The sequence below is a fragment of the Anticarsia gemmatalis genome, chromosome 2 (assembly GCF_050436995.1).
Source record: "Anticarsia gemmatalis isolate Benzon Research Colony breed Stoneville strain chromosome 2, ilAntGemm2 primary, whole genome shotgun sequence".
Classification (NCBI taxonomy): domain Eukaryota; kingdom Metazoa; phylum Arthropoda; class Insecta; order Lepidoptera; family Erebidae; genus Anticarsia; species Anticarsia gemmatalis.
The window spans coordinates 5747532-5773858 of NC_134746.1; the positions used below are offsets into that span (position 1 = coordinate 5747532).

Here is a 26327-nt window from a genome sequence, read left to right on the forward strand (position 1 = left end):
AAAAATATCTGTAATAAAAAAAGGAGCAAAAGGACTTTGGTAGCTCGCACCAAAGAGCTTTATGTGCGTCATAATATAGCTGCAAGAGAAATCACGTCCTGAAACAAACAAATGAGTTTTTTTTTTTCTGAATACAAAGCGATCCTTAGATATTTTAATTATAGTAAAGTGTTAGTCATGGCTAATCTATATGAACACGGATTTGCCATAAATCTAGGAATATGGTTTTTAACGCTTGTAATAGGTACCTACCTATATTTTGTAAATTAATACCACAAGTAACCAATCAGTAGGTGATGATCAATGAACAGGCTCTGTCGCGCAAATGGCGGGCGACGCGGTGGTATATATGATAAATGTGTGGATATTGATGTCTATTGATTCCCGGTCAATATTGATTGGTCGGTAAAAATGTAGGCAATCTGATTTCTGTGGTAAATAGGTTCACCCTTTACAATAACAGTAATAAGTATGCCAAATAAAACGCCTATTTATTTTATTTATATTATTATTATTTTTTAATTGGAAAAAAAAAATCCAATTCAAAAAGGAGTCAAACAAGGAGATCCGCTGTCACCTAAATTGTTCACAGCTACACTGGAAGAAGTGTTTAAAAAACTATCAGTGGCTTGGGAGGAGAGGGGCATTGAAATCGGTGGAAGAAGATTAACTAATCTACGATTCGCCGATGACATTGTTCTTTTCTCACACTCCGCAACTGAATTAGGCTCAATGCTGGAACAACTGAGCCAGGCTAGCCTCGAAGTCGGACTTCACATGAATATGACGAAGACCAAATTAATGACCAACAGCGCACAACGTAACATAGAAGTAGAGGGTGAGTCGATTGCATATGTCCAGGAGTACCTGTATCTTGGTCAAATAGTCTCTTTCCAGACCAGACAGGATAAAGAGGTAGCGAGACGCACCGAAAATGCTTGGAGGAGTTATTGGTCGATGAAGGACCTAATGAAGGGTCCTCTGCCACTTTCATTAAAAAGAAAGCTCATGGACATGTGCATCCTCCCCATACTCACATACGGAGCGCAAACTTGGTCATTAACAGATCGTCAAAAGTCCGTACTCGGGGTATGCCAAAGAGCAATGGAGCGCAGTATCCTGGGAGTCAAGTTAACAAACCGCGTTAGAAACTCGATACTGCGCTCAAAGACACAAATTGCTGATGTTGGCCACTCAGCTGCGAAATTAAAATGGAATTGGGCCGGTCACATCTGCCGCATGTTGGATGATCGCTGGGCAAAAACAACCACTGAATGGGTCCCAGTTGACAGAAAACGACAACGCGGTAGGCCCAGAAAGAGATGGCGAGATGAGTTGGACTCTCATACTAAAGATTGGCACCAAATAGCTTTAGACAGAGATAGATGGAAAGAGGGAAGGGAGGCCTTTGCCCTGCAGTGGGACAATATGGGCTGATAATAATAAATTATTATTTAATTAAAGTCTCGCCCATCTGCTGCTATTGTTTATAATCATATTAGTGGTAATCTCACATGCCCCCACCGCACACGAGGTTTTCTGCTAAAATTTACTTTAAAAGTCATCTAACTACGTGCGCATCCAATATGATTAGGAGTCGAAGGAAGTGGTCGCCATGAATAGATGATGATTAAGTAGGTAGGTATGCCAGTAAGAGCAAAATGTGGGTGTGTCCCATATAGGTACCTCTGCTTACATCTTCGGGTACCTATATCAAGAGTGATGTTAAAATCAAATGAAAAGTAATGCTAAGCCCGATATATTATGACAGCTCTGATAAATTGATAAATAATTGCACAAGTAATTAAAGGATTTATTATAATTATCTATCTTTGTAATGCTACCTAATTAATATTGCACATGCTAAAGTAAAAATATAAACAATTGATGGATGACCTTTGTTCTTCTTTTATATTGCTAACTAGTCGAACTAATTTAATTATTGCTATTAAATAAATAAAACATATTGACTGAATAGTTAGGCATTAGTAGGACGTACCAGGTAGGCAATACCCATACCTAATAAATAATAAATATTGATGATACCTAGTTATTACAATTTCATTTTATAAAAAATATTTTAAACTTAAGTAAGTACAATATTTCTCATTTTCGTGTACGAATGCTGACGGGACTTATCTCAGAAGAGCTATAAAAATTACGAAAGAACAATCGAAATTGAAATTAGATAAGATTTGATACTATACATATTTAATACGCGGTATCAAGTAATTATAAATATGATTAATATGTTATCAGACACATGTAGAATATCGCAAGGGTAATACACTAGTGTCAATATCTCAGCGAAATAAATGTGTGAAGTAAACTTTATATTATTAGTTGGTATATAAAAGTGGTTCGGAGATGGAAAATAATACGAATAATACCAATCAAAGTACACAAACTTCAGTGAATAATGCTGTAACTGTCCGCAATAATACGGGAATGTCGTAAGTACTTTTTTAAAACAATAAATAAAAAAACAAAGCTTAGTTAATTAAAATTTCAGTGGTTTACCGTTGACAAGTAAATAAATTAAAGTGTCTTAATAAATAAATGTTACGATACTCGTAAAATTAAAAGCTTATTAGGTATTCGTGTTTATAAACAATAACGTTATTAAACATTATTTTAAGAAAATGTGTGAACATTTAAATTAATTAAACTTATGGGTAATAGAAATTATTACGTTACTTTATGGCATGTGCACGATTAATTGTAGGGGACCAAGGTCATGGGGTGACCTTGCATATTTTCATGACCCTTTTTCAGGTGAGCACATATATAGGTTTATGTTTGACCGAACTTGGTGAGCTGATGATGCAACTCTTAATATGACAATAACCCTGCCAATTAAATTGTAGAATCGTGCAGGCTTATACTCGTTAAATTACTTCTAGAATCAACAATCTTCTTGTAGTCCTATCTTCTTGATTTGCGTATATATACAGACCTGTTACTTAAGAGGTTTAGGTAGGACTATAATTACGACTACCTGGGTATAGAACTATAGACATATACTTAGACGTTCTAAAAATCGTTGCATGCTAAGAGCATCTTTTATTGCAGATGGCGTCCTGCTTCCTTTGTGAGTATAGCTAGCGATATCATACGCAGAAGTAATCCCGTTCTAGAATCAATCCCTACAGTCAGATGTAAAAAGCAAGCGGTTACTCCGCCAGAAGCATCTGTCGGTCCATCTAATGATGAGAAGGTAACCGTAGAGACGAAGTTCATCTTTCTAACAACTACAACATTGCACGTTTATAAATAGTATTTTCTTGAAAGACTTGCTGTTAGACTAGAGGTGCAATTTGATTAATTTATCAGCACAAGTATCGCTGTCTATGAAAGGTACTTCTTAAATCATTAAAACTTAATAGAGTTACGGTAAAACGTCGCGTTTTTCTGCTTTGGCTTTAGCAGCGAATGTTTCAGTCTCGTATACCAACAGAAATATTATTTTTCCAAAGGTTTAATAAAGGAGTAAAAAGCACTTTTTCGAATGTTCCACTTTATCGGAAAGCAAAACATCGATACGGAAGCGTTGTGGAGAGATCTTTGTACCTACTTATTAACAACATAATCAGTAGCTAACAACAAATTCTCTTTATCTTAAGCACAGGTTAATTGATATTTCTGCTTTATCATAGTGAATTTCACGTGCGTATTATATTGCAGTTGAAGACGGAAACGAAGGCGTTAAAGGACAGCAAGACAAGGCGCAATACTTTCGTTAATATTGTTCTGGTAGAAGCGAAAGGTCTGCCTGATGTGCCTGATGATAAATCACATGGAATCCATTGCAAATTCCGGTAAATAGATTTTTTTGCTCATAGGTTATTTTGTAGGGTAAACTAGATATTACTTTTTAGTGTGCAACGAATAGTAAGGTGTGGAAATGAAGTGAAGAAAGTGTTATGGACTGTGTGCGGAGTGGGCAATTGCCATAAACAGTGATGGTGTGTAGAATTTGTGTCAATGTGAGGTCAAATATTATACGTAAAGCGTTGAAATTGATTTTTTCAATAGAGGTATAGAGTTTCCCAACCTGCTCTGCAGTTGCGAACCTTTTTGTTGATCCTGCTTCAGTCAGAATTTATTGTTTGTTATTTATTTATTGTTGTCTTCTTTTTAGATTGGGGTCTCAAACACATAAATCGAAATCCGTACCGACCACACACCATCCACAATGGAGAGAACGATTCAAGATGAGTGGAAACAACGACCTGCAGCTCAAAATATCGCTGTGGGACAAAGGAAGGCAGAAGAACTTTATGGGAAGGTATGAAAACAATCTCTTCTCATACACTTAAACTAATTCTCTCATGCTAACCTTTTTATTAGATTCACCATTATAATGCTAGAAAGATCACTATAACTATACCTATTTGTCGATAACAATATGATAGACAGAGTTAGTAACTAAAATTGATTGGTCACTGCACAATTCGTTTAATAATTTATTCGGAAACATGAGAGCCGATTTTCTCAAAATTTTGTGATTTCTTTTTTTATTTAATTTAATCTTAGTTTATCGAACTTTTCCTTAGTATTTTAGTATATTACGCTACAATGTATTATCACTATGTGGTATATTTATTGTTGCGTAAACAAAAATACATATATCGTGTTTCGACCTCATAAAATCAGTAGTTTCTGTGTCACAGGTCATGAACGATGCGATACACGTATTGTATTGGGAGTCTTTGTGCGTTATCGTTAAATAATTAAGGGGATTCTTTCTTATTACAATCACTTAGGTTTGTGTGACTAAACCAATCGAAATGCCAATATTCCCTAAATCATGGAATGAGCTCCAAAGTTTATTAAATAACATTGGTTTAAAAGTCGGTTTGGGAGTTTGATTTGCGGTAACACTAATTAATTTAGTACCTAAATAATTAAACAGATAAGGCGATTTACAACGCGACATCCACGCGTGGAAAGACTAAAGAGTTACAAAGCATTATATCTGTTAATCCAGATTATAAATGATTGTTTTGAAAATCCGCAAAATTTTTGCGTAATTGAATTACTTAGTACAATTATTTTAAAGTTGTGTTCTAGACCTGTCCGGCCGTGAGATAGAGCGCACACACGACATCTGGCAAGAACTGGACGAAGGCTACGGCGCCATACATCTATCTGTCACGATATGCACCTTAAAAAACCTGGAATTGACATCCACAAGTGAACCCAATGTTGAAGACTTGCGATCTAAATATGTATGTATCTGTAAATATTGTTTGTATATTACTTTCAGAAATACTTGTTTTAAGTTCTTTAAGTAAAGTCCTTTAAGTTGTCCTATCCTGGTGCCGTTTTTAAAACTCTATCTGGTCTCTAAAACCTAACTGTAGTTATAATAGTTGCCTATCTTTTGATGACGTTAGATTAAGTACTTACCTGCGTTAAGTATATAGACGGGTGACAAAAATAATAAAATGCAGGTAATTCCGTTTTATTTCCGTCTATCTTTTTGAAGTAACGTTTTAGTAATATTTTTGGTTCCTTTCAGGCATTTTACAATTTGAACCCAGATTTGTCAATAGTAGGCCAGTTGCACGTGAAAGTGATTGACGCTAAAGGTTTACAAGGCAGGCCTAATGCGTATTGTACACTAGAACTGGACAATGAGAAGGTACAGACGCACAAAGTAAGCAACACTGCTGAACCGGAGTGGAACAAAACTTATGTGTTGTGAGTATCACATTACGGTTATATATCCAATACTTACTGGTAGTTAACAGTGGAATAGAGTGTAAACATCATCACAAAAATATTTCTTTGGCTTATTGGATGCTTATCAGATAATAGAGGGTTCCCTACCTTACATAGGCAGTAGTGAAACAGAGGAACTACAGGTTCCTCTGAAACAAATGGGTGCGACCGGCTTCTTTAAGGGCTAATAGATCAAAACATGCTATTTTTTATTGGTGCTCAATTTGAACTGTACTTTGCAGTGCCGCTAGTGGAAATACAAAATCTTTATTAGTCAGACAGTCTCGAGCCCCAACTAATAATGTCAGATTAGTATTAACTGGTTAAAACATATATTATAAAAAGATTGTTAAATTACATCATTTTCCTATTGCAGCAACATTTTCGACGTCACATCAGTTCTAGAAGTGAAAGTTCACGACAGTTCCCTGAACTCTTTGTTAAACGACTTCCTAGGCAGAGTGTCGATACCTTTGCTAAGAATAACTGACGGCGAAGTGCGATGGTACGGCCTCAAAGACAACAGCAAACGACGGAGCGCGAAGGGAAACTACCCGAGAGTGAGATTGGAAATGTCCATATTTTGGAACCCCGTGAGTTTTATTTGGATTTATTACTACCTTCCTGATAGTAGAAGATTTCCCTGGGTAAAAGGATTACGGTTTGATAAATTTTTGATGATGCGTGTGTTAGAGCAAGGTTTTTTCCCGGCTTTGGGTGTTAAGCAGTTTTTTTCAAAGTGAACAAAAAATATCTTTTTCCTACTGTAGAGTTTGGGGATGTTATTTATTTCTTTAATGTCGAACTTAATTTTACTTACAAGAAGCAATTAATGATGGATATTTTCATATTTGAAATGTGTTATGATACTAGGTCACTTTTGCGGATGTTGAGACCGATATAGTAATCATTAGTTCAATGGAAATTGCAATAACAATTTAATAGGCGGTTATAATTAACTCACGTTTACTGAGAATCTATCGTTAATTAGTCAATGTCATAAGTCAATAGGTTTTAGAAGATAGGCGATATCTCAGTTTCTCATTGCAATATGTACCTGACAACATCCTGTACGATATTATTCGAATTATTTGATTCACCGCCTAAAATATCGGGATCGGGATAAGTTAACATATTATATTAAACTAGCTGACCAGCACAACTTCGCTTGCGTCACATAAGTGAGAATAGGTCATAATTTTCCCTGCTTTTGTTACATTTTTTATTGTTACTCTGCTTCTATTGGTCGTAGCGTGATGATATATTGCCTATAGCCTTCCCCGATAAATGGACTATCTAACACTGAAGGAATTTTTCAAATCAGACCAGTAGTTCCTGAGATTAGCGCGTTCAAACAAACAAACAAACAAACAAACAGACAGACAGACAGACAGACAGAAAGACAGACAGACCAACAAACAATCAAACAAACAAACTGTTCAGCTTTACAATATTAGTTTAGATTAGTTTCGAATCATTTGTTTGTCATGGAACTCGTTTTATACAGAAAATTATTAACACCTATTAATCATTTTCCTATTAATAAAGAGACCAAATTTCATGCATCCAAACTCTCGGTGATACAGATTTTTTTTGTAATAATTGTTAAACAAGCCATTCATACTACAGAAATTACTTCACGTGAGGTTAAAGCATGTCAACATCATAATAACATGAATAGGATACAAATTCATTGATATCAATATGAACTAATGAGAATCTATTTACTACATACATACATTTGATAACCTTAATCCGTAGGAAAATTTCTCACCTTGAGATATTAATCATTTATATTAATATATTAATACAAATAAAACGACACCTAAGTATTTACAACTTAATAATATTTTTTTCAGAATACGCCTTTTATACTCGATGGTCTAGGTAGGGACATATGAAATACACACACGATACCTGTTTACAATGTTATGTTAGTCCCATGGTCCTATGTATAAGAGGACGCGCTACATACCAGGCAAATGAAATGCAACATTTCAACTAACTCCGGGATAATTGTGAAAAGACCAATGGCATTTCGACCCGGGGATTGAGCCTCGTGGTCACCAGTCATATAAACCACACACACTATATACTTCCATACTAATATTATAAATGCGAAAGTAACTCTGTCTGTCTGTTACTCAATCACACCTGAACTACTGAACCAATTTGCATGAAATTTGGTATGAAGATATTTTGATACCCGAGAAAGGACATATGTTACTTTTTACCCCGGGAAAATGATACACTCCCATGGGAAAATTCAGGTAGCGGATGAAGTCGCGGGTAGAAGCTAATAACATATAAACCTTAAATTTCAGGTGATAGCGTCATTGAAACTGTTCAGGCCTAAACAAGTGAAGTACGTAGCCAAGCCACAGAAGTTTGACATCCCCCTCATTTATAAGAATTGCAAATTTATCAGAGACACATTTGACTTCCTTTACAGAATAAACGAGAGCTTCAAGTAAGTACTAATATATTTTTTCTTAATAGGCTGATTTATGGCCGGGTTTTCTCCTTACCTACTTTTGGATTCTGCGTAAGTATCGGTGAATTATCGAGTGAAATACTTCCTTTTACATACATCTTTGATTTATCAGATAGCTTAACTAACTTATCAAGAAGTCGTCATCTGGCCTTTAGATCATAGATGTTAAATATGCAAGTCAGATTTTTGAGGTTGTGTGTTCAATTATCTTTATTCTTCTAATTATTCTTTAAATTCTTCTTCTAATTATCAACAAGAGCTAGTTATCGAGTTTTTTTTATGAAAATCGGATCACAGCCCCTCTTGAAGACATTGTTGGAATGTATTTTTGCAGCACAATTTATGTGTCAAACTCTCAATACGCAATGGTACCATCTGTAGAATGGAATCACGCCACAGAACAAGCACTTGAGTGATTCACATCTGCCTGCTTTACTTTTATCTGTATACTTTTGTGTAAGAATATAGGTAAAAAAGTACCTATCTAGGCAAAATTGAGTTTTTGAAGAAAGTAAAAGAGAGATAGTGAAGGCATAAATATAGATATTACTGACTCATAATGAAAAGACAAACAAGCGTCGTTAACGCACGCACGTGAAAGGAATTCATTACGTACAAATGATGATTATTGTTTGGAATTTTGACGACAGGAAATTGATAATGTCATCATAATCATCGTATTTACAAATCCAATAAGGACTTTACAAGCTTACCTAATTTTCATTTGACAGTAATTCTTATTAGATTAGTAAAGCTATCTGAGTTCCTTATTTAATTACGAAAGATTTAATCTTTATAGTTTTGCAATATCGCCCTTCAGTGTATTATTAAAGAACCAAAGATCACGGATGTACTACAACGTGTCGTAATAAGATAACGTGTACAATGATTATGAAATTATCAAACATCTGTTGTAAACAAAGAGATAAAGTTCCTTTCTATCAACATTTATGTACGATAAGATTTCAAGTGTACCTGCCCTTAGTACGCCAAGGAAACATTCAGCAACGAGTTAATAGACATAAATTCCTTCAACGTATTGTTCCCAAAGCTATGACAATGTTTCCAGAGTATCTTAAATCACGTGATATACATATTAATTACGGCTAAACATTAATTAAATTATTTTCATTAGGTTAGGTGATATTTGAGAACACAAATCAAAGCACTTAACTAATATGTTACTTAATTTGCAATTCTATATTGTGATGTTTTAAGGACGAAACTTAACTTTAACACCCTTTTTTAAGGTGTAAAATATAAGTGAAATGTATTTTTCTTCGAAGTAGATATAAAGACTTAGTGATAAGTATTATCGCCTATAAGCCTGTATCGTCCCACTGCACACTGCTGGGAAAAGGCCTTTCCTTTAGTCTATCATATTATTTTTCAGGCTTTTATTCGAATGGGAAGACAGAGAACTGGCGTACACGGCCATCATTATGTGGCTCGCCTTCTGGTACTACTTCGAGCCTTGGATGGGACCGTTACTCATACTGGCACTGTTCCCCGTGGTCTATGTACTCGACAAAAGACATAGTAAGTATATGTCGAAAGTGTTGTTTGGCAATTGATATTATTGTTTTCAACAGCAGGTGATGATAAAATAATCTTTGATAAAAAAAACCTGAAACTAATAAACATGGAGATTAAAAAGGATTATGAATAGTGTTTGTTTTCGAGGTCGTGTGTTTTCCAAACACTGCTTCTAAGCTTTTAAAAATAAAAGGGAAATTATAATCTTTATATTTTTGAATCCGTGTATGACCTACTGCTTGGCAAACTGGTCAAGTGCGGGTTGGGGACTATGCATGCACTCAAGAAATGTGTTAAAGAACTGGTAGGCCATTCAATGTTTCATGACGATGTTTTTCATCATGGTTCATTCATTAATTAGGCATTTTCATTATAAAAAATAAAATGTATTATCTATATATCTAAGTATTTATCTTAAACGCCAGGTTGGGACCTTTCAAAAGTATACAACACGGATGAACAAGCAGATGCAGGGAACACAGAAGACTTGCACAACAGTGAGACGATGACGGACAAAATCAAAGGCTTGCCGGAGATGACACTCACCATCACAGACGGCATCGAATACATGGTGTCTGCTGCTGAAAGACTCTATAAGTAAGTTGGAAATAAGTTAATATTTAAAACAACTATTTAGTCCAAGCTCTGCTTAGTTTGGAATCAAATAACCGTGCGTGAGTTGTCCAATGATATTTTTATTTTTTAACTGACTTTAAAGACGAAGGTACGATAAGGTTGATGACTTTAAAAAAATATTTATTTATATTGTTATGCTTCCAGTCCTATATTCCTTCCTTGTCAAAGTCTTATTATAAGCCTTTCAGGAATTGTAGGTATATTGTAATATGCTAAAGTGATGAAGTTTGGTCGTTATAAAAGGTAGATGCTACAAAGATTGAAGACGTTATACCTTTTGTGTCCATTTCACGGTAGAACTTATCTTTAACATGTCAGGCTCCCGCTGTCAGTATTTTCAGTTCTCTTTATACTGTCCTTTCTGTTTAAGCTTGTTTTTACATGTGAAGGACGATGAATGCAATGATGTGACATAATTTATATCGCACTTTTATTTATCATATCATGCGGATTAATCGTTAATTATTATCGGCGTATTTGTAGCGGCCAAAATACCTACATAAAGAAAATGTAAGCAGTCTATACATCTGCCAACTTTTCAGCTTTTATATATTAATAGTTGCTCCTGCTAATGAAGTCTTTGTTTTGTTTCAGTTTGGCAGCATTTAAAGTACCGTACTTGACATGTTTAACAGCAGTTTTGCTTATCGGAGGATCTATTGTACTTTATATAATACCTTTTAAATACCTGATGATGACGTCTGGTGAGTTCGCTCTATTTAAATCTCTATTAAGATCCTATTATATTACTCCATGTGAACCAAGTTGGATGGGAATTATAGCTATGAATATTCTATGAAACGTTTTTTTGCAGGCTTGTATAAATTCTCAAGGAAGCGTATCAATCCAGATCGTGTGCTGAATAACGATTTGCTCGATTTTATCTCAAGGATACCTGACAATAGAATATTGGTAAGTATTTTTATTGACAGTCTGCGTGCACATAATGACCGCTTGTATCTTAAAAGTTTCGAGTTCCGAGCCTATTTTCTTTAGGGCCAATTTTTGGCTGATTATGGACATACCATTTTTGGTTATTATACTGTTGTAATGTGGGAACGAGCTTTTGAAGATCGAAGATCTATAGAATCTATAGAAGATTAAGTGCCCTGCCTCACTAGAACGCCATGGCGGCGTCGCTGGCTACGTATCCAAGCAGTCGCCATGGCGTCTTAGTGAGGCAGGGCACTTATACTGCAAAGATATAATTACAACTTTGACTGTCTTGCTTTACAGAAAGATTGGAAGGAACTCACAGTACCAGAGCCACAGCAGCACAGAAATTCAACAAGTCCACCACTAACACCAACCACGCCTACGACGCCAAGCGCTTCTTGAAACAATATATAGAATATATGATATTACACGATAGTTGTACATAATTGAGAGTTACAAGGGGTTTGTAAATTATAATTTATATGGGAGCTTACATGACTAGTGAAACGTAGAATATGTATTTGATTTAGTTCTAATAAGATATTGTACCATTTTACTTAGTCTCTTTTGATAGTTTTTGAACCATGGTTTAAAAGTGACTATTTAAAATGCGGTTACCGAAGTTCAAGGCTTTTAGTCTGAATTGTTTCTGTTTAATAGAACTGGCCGGCGAAGCTTAATAACCGGCCAGGAGAACATTAGATCGACATTAGACGACAGGAATGTAATAATAAGCAATAAACGATTACTGTTCATAAAATATCTTTATTTTATCCTTAAATTAAACATCACATTTTTTACTTAGCGACTTACTCAAGTATTCGCATAATGCATTTATTTGTACAATCTATAGCTAAGTAATAATTAACCTTAAAAGTAAGATGGCTAAGACAATTTCATGTTTCTGATCTTGTCCGTCAATGAATTGATAGGAAGATGATAACATGATGATGATAAACAACTAATCCACACAACATTAAATAAATACAATATTTCTAAAAGGAAATATTTTAAATGCCTGCGGACTTAAATGCTTATCACTAACGTAATATAATTTATTATTATAAAGGTATAAATTATTTGAGCAATTGGAGACTCACGATATTTTTAATCTACACACTAATTGTGATCACATTATGTTGGCAACACTTTATCTAGTGTTGCCATGGTAACCTGTCGCGGACATTATGTTACCAGCTACCGTTTTTCAGGCTAATGACCAACCCCAGTCTTGAGCGCACCACAGTCATAGCCTTTATATAAAAGTCTTTAATACCCTATTCATTTAGAGAGTGCTACATAAGTACTAAATAGTACGTAAGAATCATCCTTCTTAAATAGTAAAACTTCTAGTCTATCGCCTTGACTTGGTCGATCCCATTCTGCTGAATGGTGAATCAGGGACTCTGAGCTCTCGCCATTGTTTCTGGAAGTAAAAATACATAATTAATAACAAATATACCAGAACATGTATAACGTCGTTCATATTTTTGAGTTGTGTCTTATTTTGTAATGCAAAAATCGCTGAACCGATCAGGATAATACTGCAGAACTAATTTAAACCTAGAATAAAATGAGTTGTACATCGCAGATTTGCATTAAATATTTCAATATTTTACACGTGTATAAGAAAACACAGTTTTGGCAACAATATCAGGCTTAAGTCACATATTACGACGGTAAGTCAAAGTCAAAGTCAAAGTCAAATATTCTTTATTTCATAAACTTTAACAAGTATTTGAAATCGTCAAAATATTTTTTATCTACCACCGTTTCGGAAAAGCTGTTGCTCGTGACTTAGCAGTGGGTTAACTAAACTCAAAGTTTATATTAACTTAATTGGTTACTTACCAACATTTTGTCGTCTGGTATCCGTGAGATAAAGTCCAATATATCGTTGTTAGGAACTCTGTCCGGATTTAAATACTTTCTCGTGAACTTATAAATACCTGAAATGAAGAAATAATGTTAATTAGCTCTTTAGCTATGAGCTTGATAAAGTGGGATTTATGTAATGATTTATTACGTAGGAAATGCCTTATTTATGCCTTAATTCAAGGCTTTAATCCAGCGTTAACCAAACCAATAGTATTTTATTTTAGAGATATTTAAACATAGGTTTCTTTCAAAGGGTTAATAATATGGAAAATCAATTAGAAACATAGTTATAATAGACTCTCCCAAACTCTGCTCTTGGTCAGCTATAGAAAAAATCTTTTGATTTAACAGTATTCTACTATTAGCTATCTGATGTCTTATGATTTCCTTGAATAAAAAAAGCGATTAACTTACCTATCGCCATAAATACATAATTGATGGGTATGAGGTAGAGTCCGATGGACGCGACCACAAGCACCGTCATCACTAGAAAGCTTAGGTATGGCACCGCAAACTTGAACAAACTGAAACAATATGAAACCAATTAAAATAATTGAATCAAAAAATTTAATGCTTAATGCGATTTTAAACCCAAATGATATTAATGCAAGCTTTTGATTACAGACCACAATAGGTATGCCTTGCATTGGTGTTAAATTTAATTGCATTTTTCAAATCATTGTTTTAATTTTACAAATATCTAATGCATACTTACTAAATTTAAAAAAATATATAAATTTAAATATAGATTAACAATTAAAAAAAAACAGTAACATTTGCCCTTATTGAACTACCATAAGCAGTGGTAGCATAAACTATACTCCTGTTTTTACGTTGACCTTATTAACCTAAAAAGTAACCTTATTCCGTTCCATGATTAATAAATCAAGGCTGGAACAGTTAATAGAGCAATAAAAGAACTCAATGAGGCATACCATGGTTTTATATTAAGTAAAAACGAATATAAGAAAAAATAGCTTTGCCGGTATTATACTTCTATTAAAACAACATTTTAATAAGTAATTATATTCGGGCCATTACAAACGTGCGAACTACGTTATATCATATTTTTATGAGAGTCTTTCGCTTGCACTGACACATTCATACATTTACGCGATTCTTTTGATTATTACGTTTTTCGCACCTTTGCAAAGACCCGAGTGTAGCAGGTTCATTAATCGATCTATTATCTAATGTTAATTACTCAATCTATTGTTCAACTTTCACTTTTAATTATCCAAGCGATAGTGCGAGGAAGTATACCGACTAAACGTTGACACAATTTCTGATTGAACAATGTGATATTGTAGTCACTTACGGAATCATAAGAAACCAAAACATGTTAAAAAATGCATTGATTTATCGAATGTTAGTCCACTCTTGATCCATTTAACAATAAATTTAATTAAATTGAGTAATGTTACACGAGCTATGCTAAAGACTGTTCGAAATAAATGACAATGCAACTTACTTTTTAATCCTTTGAAGTAAAGACACGACGTAGTCGATGCCGTCTTTTATCGTAAAAGTGAGATCTTGCAGTTCATTCAGCCGCGTTTTTATCGTCTTGTCGTCCTGAAATTAAGACCAAATTAGATTACATATTTGCTAAAACATATATATGATTATTCATACTAACTCGTGATAAAAGAGAAATTAGTATCATTGTTTTATGTATTTTAACATATTTTATGTATTGTAAATTATTACAATTTCAGAAAAACTTTCCGGACATCTACAATCGCTGCTGCTACTTTATTTACGATTTTTTGTGCATGCGTTTCTTCTTCAAGATTTTATAAGTACTTAATGGTTTATACTTCAGTATTAAAAGACTAAAGTTTCGCTAATTACCTTCGCAGATTCCATATCTTCTTCTCCAGAATCTTCATCTATCTGACTCAGAGGAACTAGTGTAGTACTACTACCTGAAAACGATAATCAATGAATATTGTTAGAATTAATGTAACTACTACTTTCGGACGGCAAGTTTGTTACAACAAGTAACTAGGTATACTAAGTACTATACTACTAGATACTATGGTGTTACAACAGCCGAAAAAGTTAATGAAATCCAGAATTTACTAACATTGGAGTTTATTTATGTGTAACTTTACCTTGCCCATGCATACTTACCACAAAAACGCTTTTTTACAAGCAAATAAAATTATAATAAATGGTATTTATAGAAACTTACTCCGTGTAAACCAGAAGTAGATGAAAGGCAGTACAATGACGAGCGGCGTCATCCACATTCTGAAGAAGAACCAGAACACCAGCCAGATGCCCAGGCCTATCGCTGACTTCTCACGGCTCTCCCACTCAAATACATACCTGGAAGAAACAACAGTACATTGTAATAACAACAACAATATACCTGCTGTGTTCACACCTTACAGTAACTGAATGAAAGAAAATTGTAGGAAGTTGAAAGTTTATCCTTTATTGACATATCCTGCAAGACCTCTTTGTACTCTATTTAGCGTGAAAAATTTTTTTTTATTCAAATCTAAATAAATAAATAAAAAAGTCTAAACATAAAGCCGAAATAAGAAAAACATCAAAGATGAAGAAATCTTTGAAGCCTTAAACAAATACAATATTTCTCCTTGCATGCTGGGTTTAGGTTACATGTGTTCTTATATTCTATTTTGGTGACTTCTCATTCTAAAAGAAGATATCATCTCTGGCAAAAATGTCAAAAAAGTAATACGTTTTATTTGAACTTTGATCTTATTTGAAAAAATATGTATTATTTTTCGGTAGCGCTGATTCATTTTTCACGTGATTAATGTAAATAATGACTCGTCAAGAGTCCTTAATGTTTTAAGTGGCAGGCGTTACGCTTATGGCATGAACATAATAGCTACTTGTAATTAATTGTTTTACCTACGTCCTACATCTATTATTAAACAATAATGAATTCCTTGTCAACACTATCAATTTATATTTACGTGACATTATGTCATTTATTGATGCTTAACTTGAGTGCATTAATTAGCATTTAGTAATAATTTTTATAGTTTCTAATCATTTATTTAAATTATAAAATGACTAGCCACTGCCCGATACTTTTGCCGCGTGAAAGATTTCCCGGGGTAAAAGGTTAATATATTTTCTTATACTAATTCAATGATCAGGAGCAGTGATAGCCGAGTGGTATAAGTTGACACCTCCCACGCCAGTGGTCGCAGGTTCGAACCCGAGGCAACACACCAATGATTTTTCGAAGTTATGTGTGTATTAGAAATAATTATCACATGCTCCAACGGTGAAGGAAAACATCGTGAGGAAACCTTGCATGCCTAAAAATTTGTTTAAAACATTTATCGAGGGCATGCAAAGTCCCCAACCCGCACATGGCCAGCGTGGTGGACTGTATCCCATCTGGCCCGGTGACTTGGCCCGGCACCGGGCCACATGGGAAAAAAAAGTTTTAACTGGCCCGGTGCTATGTATACCGGGCCAGTTGACACAAATCGAGTGCCATCGTCCCCGGTAAGGGGAGAATAGAGGATACGCCTCGTAATTTGTGAAATACTAACTACATGCATCTATGAAAGGGATTGAACTTATAAATCAAACTGTTTAGTATAAAATAATCAGATTTTATTGTGAATGACGCAATATCAACTTGTGTCATAAATCTCAACCTAAAATAGACTATTATAAGTAGTTTTTTTTTTAATTTAAACATAATAACAATATTAATATTAAATAATTTAAACATAATATTAATCAACGAAGTCAAAAGTAGATGATCTACTTTTGACTTCGTTGATTAATATTAGGAGGTATTAAAAAAATATTGTTATTATATTCATATTCAAATAGATCTACATTTGGCTTCGTTAATTGATATTATTATAAAAATATTGTTATTATGTTTAAATTAAAAAAAAACTACTTATAATAGTCTATTTTAGGTTGAGATTTATGACACAAGTTGATATCGCGTCATTCACAATAAAATCTGATTATTTTATACTAAACAGTTTGATTTATAAGTTCAATCCCTTTCATAGATGCATGTAGTTAGTATTTCACAAATTACGAGGCGTATCCTCTATTCTTCCCTTACCGGGGACGATGGCACTCGATTTGTGTCAACTGGCCCGGTATACATAACACCGGGCCAGTTAAAACTTTTTTTTCCCATGTGGCCCGGTGCCGGGCCAAGTCACCGGGCCAGATGGGATACAGTCGCGTGGTGGACTCAAGGCCTAACCCCTCCTTCATTACGGGAGGAGACTCTTGCCCAGCAGTGGGACATTAATGGGTTAAATTTATTTTATTTATTTATTTATAATTCAATGATCATCTTCAACAAAATGCATTGGTTTTCCCCATTGTTTGGACTTTTACCCATAGGTTAATAGACTAAAGATAAGTAAATAACAATGATGTTATTCCTCTTTGTCTTTATTTAGTGATGCAAGAAGCGTTAAATTCTAAGTAACGGTGACGAATAGTATTACGACATATTTGCAAATACGTCGAAATAGACTATTAGGTACTTTTTTAAAAGTAAATAACTTTTACAGTAAAAGACCTCCTAGTTAAATTTTAAAGGAAAATATTATCACTTGTTCCAACGGTGAAGGAAAACATCGTGATGAAACATTGCATGCTTAAGAGTTCTTTAGAACTTGAAGGTGTGCTAAGTCCCCTACCCGCAATTGGCCAGCGTGGTGGACTCAAGGCATCAACTCCTTCATTACGGGAGGAGAGCGTTGGCCAGCAGTGGGACAGTAATGGGCTTCATTTATTTTCATTTACTAAGTAAAGGATATGCAAAGTGCCCTCATTGAATTGAACAACAGTGCACGTGAACTATTTTTAGAATGCAGCAGGGAACCTCTTTAGAAAGTCATTGACATTATGAAAGTGTGTTAAGTAATGTACATAATCAAGTATACAATCGATTGAGGATTAAACCAGTCATTATTACCAACATTAAGTTCTTAACTACATGATTCTTTAAAATATTTCCATGACATCTTGTAAAACATGTAAATCGCATCTAAATAAATATTTTATGTTTGTAACTTTTAAACTCTCGCGTTTCAAGTAAGTATAGTATAATAGATACGGGAATTAACGCGAACACGTATTTCACCTTAAAATGCCTTTTAAGGCTTTAATTTCCGAAGTCTACTATATATTTTTAGTTCGATATCTAAACTCCGTTCTAAAATTGTCTTTGGTTTTTTATAACTTAATTCAAAGCTTCAATCCAGTGTTAACTTTTTTATTTCAATTAAGTGCAAGGATAAACATTATCCTCCTTTGTGTCGCACAGTTGGGTAAAAAAAGCGATATAGAGTTACACGTCGATTTTTTACTGTATAAGTAATGCCTATTGTCAAAATAAAACTGTTTAGCCACAGATTGAAACAATAGATTGCCTCATTCGACCGGAAACCTCATTTTGCAAGAACACAAGTCAAAGATCAATGTATTAAACTTACTTTAAGTGTTCATTTCCATATTGGATGGCAGAGAATACGTTCTTGATGAATTTCAAATTGCCATAGATAAGGGGAATGCTGAATGTTCGCGGTGTCTTCTCTGTGTACTTCGTCGCTTTAGGACTTAGTAATCTGAACGAGGCTTTGATCTGAAACGAAAAAAATACGTTAAAACTAAGTTTAATTCAAATAACTTTTGACAAAAGCTACGTGGGTCCTTTCAAGATAGGATCCGAGTACTTATTTGAGTACTTATATGGGTTTAGCAGATAATTTTGCCAAATGATTTCAGCAGGTAATTTAGTTGTTAAAATTTGAAGTTAGAGTTACTTTTGTATTCAAATTATTGTTATGGTTATATTTGACTCTGTAGTTTAACTATAACACCAGAGGCTTGTGTCAAAATTTTCAATACTCAGGTAAGAATCCTGCAGACCTCTGGCCGGGGTTCCTTCCGGTCAAATGCCCTTGGCTTTTGGCCGATTTGTCCTCTAATGCACCACTGACCTGTGCTTCAAGTTTATACAAAAATACCCCAATGTTTCTAATTTTAGCTCGCTATAAGGAAAAAGCTAAAAATATATTCACTTAATAATAACTTACCGGATTCCACGCGATGGACATTTGCAGTTGAATTTTAGGCGAACTGCCTTTAGTGATAGGGTTTTTCGACTTGTTGTCTAATTCGAACCATGTTTTTTCATCGTTTACGATTGTCAGTAGAGGTATCGAGATCTTGCCGATCACTTCATCGATCATTGTGTTTATTCTCGATTCATCTTTTATCGTTATCGTTAGCATTGAGGTGACGTCGTTGACAGCACTGGGAGCAAATAATACTTTGATATACAAGGTGGAAAAAAATATGGGCTATGGAGTGTTACTGCTTTAAGTACTGAAGAAACCTAAAGTTCGTGAAGGCAAACATACTTTTCCACCCTGTATAGTTTAACAATTTAGTAGAGCGTCGTTACGTACACAATTTATCTAAGTTGTATTTATGTATTCTGTGTATTGCCAAAGTAAAGTAGCTGTATCATACAGGCCACCGTTAGCTGCATGAGACTCGGGGTCACTGATGTTCTTAATACAGAACTTTGTATATTTTCTATTGCCGCGAACTTTGCATACAAGACTCTCAACTAAGTTGTCGGACTATAGGCGATATGGACATGTTTGGTATTTTTCCATAATAATAATCAAATGAGTGTCTATGATTATATTTGTAAACCATAACTTTGTTAAGTATGATCAACTCGTCAACTCGTCTGATTATTGCCTGTGATTTGATCATACAATAAAATCTAATTACTTTGTCATAAAATTATAATTGTTTATTAAGATTACCATGATGCTACTTGTTTGATTAATTACAGCAAAAGCCTCGCATATTAGTTCCTAAGTCTAACAAAGCAGGAGGCCAAGCTATGGTTTTTGAAGACAACATTTTGAGACGGAGTAGGCAATATAGTGGATAAGCTTGCCTTATATTCTTGTACCATAGTATGATCGACATTTTATATTAGATAGAATCGTAATAAGAACTAAACGAAAATACATACAATTTTCTTTGTTTTTAATGATACCTAGTAAGTAATTATATAAAGCCTTTGATTTCAATTATTTTATTGATAAAGTTTGGGACATACATATTTTAGCAGTCTTCCTACGTAATTAAGGCATTACTTCCGTAAAATATTTTATAATTAACACGGAATAAAAAATAATTACATATTATTGTAATTATAATGTATTTAAAGGTCACGTTGATATTTTTGTTTTAATCAAATAACTTAAACAATGATTTTGTCAAAACATGACTGCCAGAAGCAGGAAACGTTATTTTCACAGACAAAATATCAACATGGTAATATATTAGTATTATACTTGATTTAGTAGCTATTTATTAAAGTTTTAATTAAAATGTATAACTTGAATAGGTCAGCTTTAATACTTATAACTAGTTTTCTAAAGTTATCATCAAATTAATTTTCGTTTGATAAATTAGCGTCATATACCGATTCACTTTAATCGCAATTGTAAGGCAAAAGCAGATTAGTAAATACTTATATAATACTTTACTGTTTCCTAAATATCGAAAGAGTCAGAATTAATAAAAGTATTACAAAATATTATCCGATACTGCCTACTCCAAGTTAAAATATAATACCAAAAGGGCATAATCAAAACATCTTTAACTTTGACGAAATTTCATTTTCACGAAACACAGAAGGCCTTCAGAATATCGAGAAAACGACAAGAAAAAAGAGGTAAAAATCTACTTCTATATTAGACAAAAAAAAATAGATACTTACAAGGTATAACTTTTATTCCACATAGGGTCTGTAGTCCCGGGTACGGTTTGTGTTTGCATCCTCGAGTTGTCCAGTTCAAGCACGCAGTAGGCATCGGCTTTCCCGCTGAGCCCTAGTGCACTTAACCCTTCGGCTCCGTACACTGTAACCGACAGCTCGCCCACTTGGCCCCAATCGTTGTCTAGTCGGTACCATGACTGTAACAAAATAATAAGTTATATGATCGTTTCGTACTTGAAGATAGAAATCTGATCGTTTACTTATTAGGCTACCGTATTTTTTTCCGGGTGAAAATGTGGACCGTGATTTTCAAACACTATTTCACTATTAAAATTCCTATATTAGCTCTATTATTTAGTTTGTTAATAGTTTACAGATCATTTACCAAGGTTAAATAATAATTTAACCTCAACTTTATTTACTAATTAAACCATCGGTGATGGAATACTACTTATCAATGTTCGTAATGCAGCATAAAAATCGAAGCCAAAATGAACAAAAAATAAAATAAGTCGGAAAGAAAGACAAAGAAAACTTAAGTAATAATAAATATAAATATTTCACTTTTAAGAGAGTAAGTAAAGTCAACAGAAATAAGGAAAAGTGCAGTTTTATGTTTTTAAATGTCACCGTTATTATTCATCGAAGTAAGTAAGTAGTTATCATCCATTAATAATATGATTCCTATATGGTCAATGACCTGACTTGAATGCAACTACGAAATGAAATGTACGAATTAAGTTGTGTGAAAAGCTGATCAACTATTTTAATCAAATTATATTTTATTTAAAATTACGGGTTCGAGGTGGATTAAGAATTTTCTTTTAATTTTCTTTGTTTAACAATGGGACAGTTACAGGTTAAGGAAAAATGGCTATAATATCCTGGCCATAGATTGAAAATAAAATAAATTGAAACACCCATTACGAATATTTTTTAAGAGCATTGTTGATATTTGAGAAAAAATATTAGATTAATATGATTTCATTAATAATATCCGTTGATTAATATGTGTGATAAATAAATAGAAAAACGTAGATATTGACGTACGCGAAACAAAAAAGGTGAACATCCTAGCTAGAGAGTTTTTATACAGTAGGTTCAAAGTATGTAATTTAACTTTTTCTCGCGTTGTCTATAAATCGTGGGTCAATCGTTGACTTTAATGTTTTTATAATTGACGGTTCTGTTCTTCTGTAGTTTTTTGTGAATCTATGATTTTATCAAGATGTTGTATCGCAAAAAATATTGACGTAACTGATTAGTGAATAAGTTCTAATTTATTATTAGAAGACTAGAGTTTTTTTGTCCTGATGACGTCCTTGTATTAGGATTAATAAATTGCCTGTCTATAAGATTTACAAACTGTCTAAATGACCAATTCTTTTTAATTGATTTCACCGCAACGTTATTAAGTTTTGAATGTGTAGAACGGTAACGTATCTAATTGCAATTTTGATACTTGTTTTACGTTTTAGTGCTAACCTTGAGTTCAAGTTTTCAAGAGAGATCTGTTATTGTTTAAATATTATGATTGTGATTTACGTTTTTTCTCAAAAATAAACAAGTTAAACCTCCTTTTCGGTCACGCCTGGGTGTATGCCCTCCTTTAAGACGACGCACGGAGAAAAATTGCAATGAGAGACCGGTTTGTTTGACGTCAGTAACACCCATGATCTTGATCTTTCTTTTAAATACCAACGAACACTATTGACTTCAAACTCCAACCATGACTTGAACGCAAACACACTGTAAACATACCCATTATGCCCATTATCTACAAGTCTCTACATAATATTATCCGTAATTTATCAATTGAATTGTATATTCATCAATGTCCGCCAACTTTTACTTGCGTCATTAGCCATGAGAAGTATCGGAACACAGGAATATTCCGTACATGAGAAAAAACCAAACCGGTCGCGCGGTTCCATGTTTATTCCAATTCATGGGCATTTGTTGTGTGAAATCATGACTGACTCATACGTAAAAGCCCCGAGATACGAAGGCTAACAGGCGGGAAGAAAACCGCAACAGTGTAATAAATAGCAAAGAATAGAGGCTTTACGTCACCCTTTCACACTGTTTATCAGCAATTCCATGAATTGTTTAATTTCTGAGTGGTTACTTATAGTCCATCAACTTGGTAGAGAGCCTTGTAAGCGACGTTCGCTGTTATCAGACGGATACAAAACTCAGAATTTAGAACGTCTGTGACCCGCAGGCTTATGCAGCTGACGGTGGCCTGTTTGATACATCTACTTTATTTAAGAACTACACAGCAGTATTTATTACAACTTAAATAAATCGTCCATGCAGCTAAGGCTCTTTTTAGATGTCGGACTTTATTGACATTCAGGAATGCAGGATTTTACACCGGTAAAGAACTGATAGATTTCTTATTGAAAATCTATGATAAAACTTGAAGAAAATCTGCTTAAGCTTTCAAAGATCCGAATACTAATAGGCATAGACTAATGATTACTTGTTCGCGACAATTATAAATTATTAATCATAAAGCAAAGACATCCGTGTAACTTTTTTTTAAATGCCTACAGTGTCTGTTTTTACATAGTTATTCTAATGTAAGTTCAAATTAAATAAAAACAGTTTTTTGTTCGAATTCCACTTTTTGTTCATAGATTACAAGATATTTATCAGGCGCGATTAATTTTACGTTTATTTACGCAGTTCTCAGTGACGTGTTAATTAATAAATATATACCTAGTAGGTAATTAATAATAAGCATATTCATTCATATTAAACGTTACCGGGATTTTGTTTGAAAATTAGCATAAAGTTTTTTGACAAAGCTTTTTATTATATGCAGCTGCTTTTTTGAAAATAATTAGATCTGGTCTGTGGATACTTGATTCAGTTTTCGAAATAATTCAATTATTGTAACTAAATAGGTTAAACGTATAATATGTGTTTAGCAAAGAGGGGTGGATGTCGTATTTATAATTTTATTTTGTTTAATTTCTTACCAAATGTAATGTTTCTAATACAAGGATTTGGTTATGTAAACGACTACTGACCAGTTCCCGGATTCGAATAACAGACCGGACAAAGAATTATTGGTATTTTTCAAATGTTTAGACTATTCTCAATACTACTCCAGGCATAGGTAACTAAGATGTATTTTATCTTCTGTCTACACCTTCGGATATAACCGGCATCATGTGAAGTACGTACCAATACAATAACAACATTAAAATATTTTCTGTAAACCTTTAAGTTTAGTGAACTTGTTCCGCGTGCTTGCAAGCCGGTTATTTGTTATTGCGTAGGCGTATCGTAAATGGTCGGAATACCATTTTAATTAATAACTATTTTTTACACTGACTTTATTAAAGTCAGAACATATGATTATGGAAATTGATAATATTTTTTTGATATAAACATACGATCATCTTACGCGGGATAACAAACTTAGCTCATATTGCTTATAGCCTTCAGCGTTATTGATGAGGCATTTTTAATGAAAATATCACAAGAATTTGACATATTAAAAATCACGATGTTTTTTTTTTCGGCTCTACAGCAAAAATACCGAACATTAATTAATTGTAGTACAAAAAAAGTTAAACGGTCTATAAACCTCTTTGCTCATGCTTTGACACGTGTAAATTAAAAACACGTTGTGCTCCACATGTAAGTTATAATTTTAACAAAAACACCAATTATATGTCTAAAACGTAACGCAAATAACCGTAAAATGTATTCAAACAATAGATAAAAAATTGTATATTGTAAAAAAATAGCACGCGATTAGCCTTTTAAGTGTTTGGTGTTACAATGTTAGGTACTATGGAAAACCCCCATTTAAAACTACTGCCATCGATCCCTGAAAGCAGTTATTTGAACTCTTGAGCTTAATTACGGAACTGTCTATAGTAAGGACATGGCTTATTTTATGAAGAAAACAAGACAGGGTATTAAGCTGAGCGTCCACTGCGTCGGAATCGAAGCGCACTGTGAAAATTTCTTGCTTTTTGTTAATTTCCATCGAACATTTTTCGTATCGTCTGCTAATCGTATCCAAGAGAAATTTATTCTTAACTTTGTCATATTTATTATAGACTTGCTCCTGCCCGCGACTATGTCAGCGTGAAAAGATGTTCTAAGATAAAAAATCCATATCAAAATCAGTTCAGCAGTTTTGCCGTGATTGAGTAACAAACATCAAAACTTTCGTATTTATATAATGTTAGTATGTATAGTATCTTAAGCTATACTTACAAACTTCTCCTCTGCAGGTGTGACATGTTGAACTCCATTGGTCGTAGGCACGCTGTCTAGCGGCATGACTCTTGCTGTAGCACTCAAAGTGATCAGCATATGCAACGAGCCCTGGCCGCACTCCAGCTCTTGCCACAGTTCATGGGTCTTCTCTTTTTCCAGTTGCGAGAGGTCGATGACACACCTGTAACGTACCTTAGTATAAATAGAGGATAACGTGCTATTGGTGTTTTTCTAATTTAGTTTTGATTATTCTCAATAGTAGTCTGGATCTGGACTTGCTCGGTATATATGGCAAAGACTCGACCCTCATTATATGGGGCTAATATTGGTAATGGAGAAACGTGGGTGTATTTCATACATCTCTGGTATAACCATAGAAAACAGAAGACACCAGACAGTTTTTTTTTCTACGAGTATAACCGGCGTGATATTATGCATGTTAATACATACGGTATGTTAATACCTCAAAGATATTCTAGAAAGATATCGTAAACGTTCAGTTTTGAAGGGGAAGGTGAAGATCAAAAGGATAATGAGGATTCTTAAACCGGTTTAATTGTGTTGTCACTGCTTCTGCTCTTTGTCTCGATTGCCATCCGGCCAATTAGCTTTTACAATATTAACAATCAATGAGGAAGGGGTCTCTTTATATGTTGCCAGGAAATAATTAAATGCAAGTGATATTTTACAAGAAACGTTCCTTGTAAGCTTTCCAATCGACGGCTCAAGAGCGACTTTCTACATCTTATAGTTGTAATTTATTAAATACTAGAGGCCGCGACTCCGTCCGGCGTCCGCGTGAAAACCCTTCCCGTGTAAATCCCGATCCCTTGAGAACTCCGGGATAAAAAGCCAATGTGTTATTCTGGGTCTTCAGCTACCTACATACCAAATTTCATAGTAATCGGTTCAGTAGTATTTGCGTGAAAACATCCACACAAACTTTCGCGTTTATAATAGTAGTAGGATCTTTAAATATTGTTAAGTTTTTTAATCGAAGTATTGTAATAAATTTATACGTAAATATTTTTTCAAACATTCTAAGTGTGCTGTCAAGTATGACAAAAACAATACACAAAAAATAACAAA

The 26327-nt window shown here is 34.0% G+C and overlaps 2 protein-coding genes across 9 annotated transcripts in view; one reads left to right on the forward strand and one right to left on the reverse strand.

Annotated features, from left to right (window-relative positions):
- Positions 1-2259: 2259 nt before the first annotated feature.
- Positions 2260-12088, forward strand: LOC142980908 (multiple C2 and transmembrane domain-containing protein-like). 2 transcript variants are annotated; one of them, XM_076126508.1, is made up of 13 exons: positions 2260-2453; positions 3073-3217; positions 3685-3818; positions 4142-4288; positions 5063-5231; positions 5525-5706; positions 6104-6320; positions 8052-8197; positions 9615-9760; positions 10183-10354; positions 10988-11097; positions 11208-11305; positions 11630-12088. In XM_076126508.1, exons 1-13 carry the CDS (start codon positions 2368-2370, stop codon positions 11729-11731), a joined length of 1854 nt encoding a protein of 617 aa, XP_075982623.1. In that variant the 5' UTR covers positions 2260-2367; the 3' UTR covers positions 11732-12088. The 2 variants fall into 2 exon arrangements, with proteins under 2 accessions (XP_075982623.1, XP_075982632.1); XM_076126517.1 differs by having other exon boundaries at positions 3073-3091.
- Positions 12075-26327, reverse strand: part of LOC142980920 (multiple C2 and transmembrane domain-containing protein-like) — a 56017-nt gene continuing 41764 nt past the window's right edge. For all 7 annotated transcript variants that reach the window (XM_076126557.1, XM_076126564.1, XM_076126530.1 and 4 more), the window contains 10 exons: positions 25236-25419; positions 20994-21190; positions 19282-19501; positions 18679-18827; positions 15405-15541; positions 15062-15135; positions 14679-14782; positions 13622-13731; positions 13181-13278; positions 12075-12755 (listed from right to left, as the gene is read on the reverse strand). In XM_076126557.1, the coding sequence (XP_075982672.1) occupies positions 12684-12755; positions 13181-13278; positions 13622-13731; positions 14679-14782; positions 15062-15135; positions 15405-15541; positions 18679-18827; positions 19282-19501; positions 20994-21190; positions 25236-25419 (1345 nt within the window). In that variant the 3' untranslated portion in view covers positions 12075-12683. The remainder of the gene's footprint in view (positions 12756-13180; positions 13279-13621; positions 13732-14678; positions 14783-15061; positions 15136-15404; positions 15542-18678; positions 18828-19281; positions 19502-20993; positions 21191-25235; positions 25420-26327) is intronic.

Excerpts from the sequence above, each read along its gene's own strand:
- LOC142980908 (XM_076126508.1), top strand. The coding sequence starts at position 2,368 with ATGGAAAATAATACGAATAATACCAATCAAAGTACACAAACTTCAGTG. Across the intron at positions 2,454-3,072 it reads CGCAATAATACGGGAATGTC|ATGGCGTCCTGCTTCCTTTG; the intron begins GTAAGTACTTTT and ends CTTTTATTGCAG. Across the intron at positions 5,232-5,524 it reads AAGACTTGCGATCTAAATAT|GCATTTTACAATTTGAACCC; the intron begins GTATGTATCTGT and ends GGTTCCTTTCAG.